The following is a 602-nucleotide window of genomic DNA, read 5'->3' as shown; positions in this document are numbered from 1 at the left end:
GATGATTCCTCCCAGTTGGTTGATTGGTTCTAACAAACATGCTATTTGAAAATTCATTCTTATGAAAAAAATGGGGCTCAAACAAGGGCCCAATATTCTTATCATGTTCAATCTATCTGATGAGTGTAATTCACTCATTAAACTTAAGCTTCTAAATCGAGTTTTTTGATGTGTTCTTGAGCATTTTTGAACGTTTTGATGTGTGCGTTAGTGTTGTTTTGCAGTTTGGACAATTCTCAAGAAACTATCACTATTGGGAGCCGGTGATGAGCAAAAATGATAATCAATGAAATGGAGCATGAATAAGCAAGTATTGAATAAGATTGGAGTGGGAAATAGGCTTGAAAAAATAAAGAGAAGAGGATTAAAGCAGTGGCATTGGCGCCACGACGCCGAAAAAGGGGCGCCAAAGAGAAGAAAAAGCAAGCAGAAACATGGGCGCCATGGCGCCCAAGGAAGAAAAAAGAAGCAGAACATTGGGCGCCACGGCGCCAGATTTGGGCGCCACGACGCCAGACCTAGGCGCCATGGCGCCCGTTTCCAAAACACTAAAATTCGAGTTTTTAAGTATCTTTTCGGCCCAAAAATCATACCCTAACCCT

The 602-nt window shown here is 41.7% G+C and overlaps 1 protein-coding gene across 1 annotated transcript in view; it reads left to right on the top strand.

Moving 5' to 3' along the window:
• Positions 1–286: 286 nt before the first annotated feature.
• Positions 287–602, top strand: part of LOC111366761 — a 3312-nt gene continuing 2996 nt past the window's right edge. Inside the window, exon 1 of the mRNA XM_022987458.1 lies at positions 287–559. Within this exon, the coding sequence (XP_022843226.1) occupies positions 287–559 (273 nt within the window). The remainder of the gene's footprint in view (positions 560–602) is intronic.

The sequence above is a fragment of the Olea europaea genome, chromosome 18, assembly GCF_002742605.1.
Source record: "Olea europaea var. sylvestris chromosome 18, O_europaea_v1, whole genome shotgun sequence".
Lineage (NCBI taxonomy): Eukaryota > Viridiplantae > Streptophyta > Magnoliopsida > Lamiales > Oleaceae > Olea > Olea europaea.
Note: the sequence above shows the minus strand (reverse complement) of the source record. Positions and strands in the feature narration are given on the sequence as shown.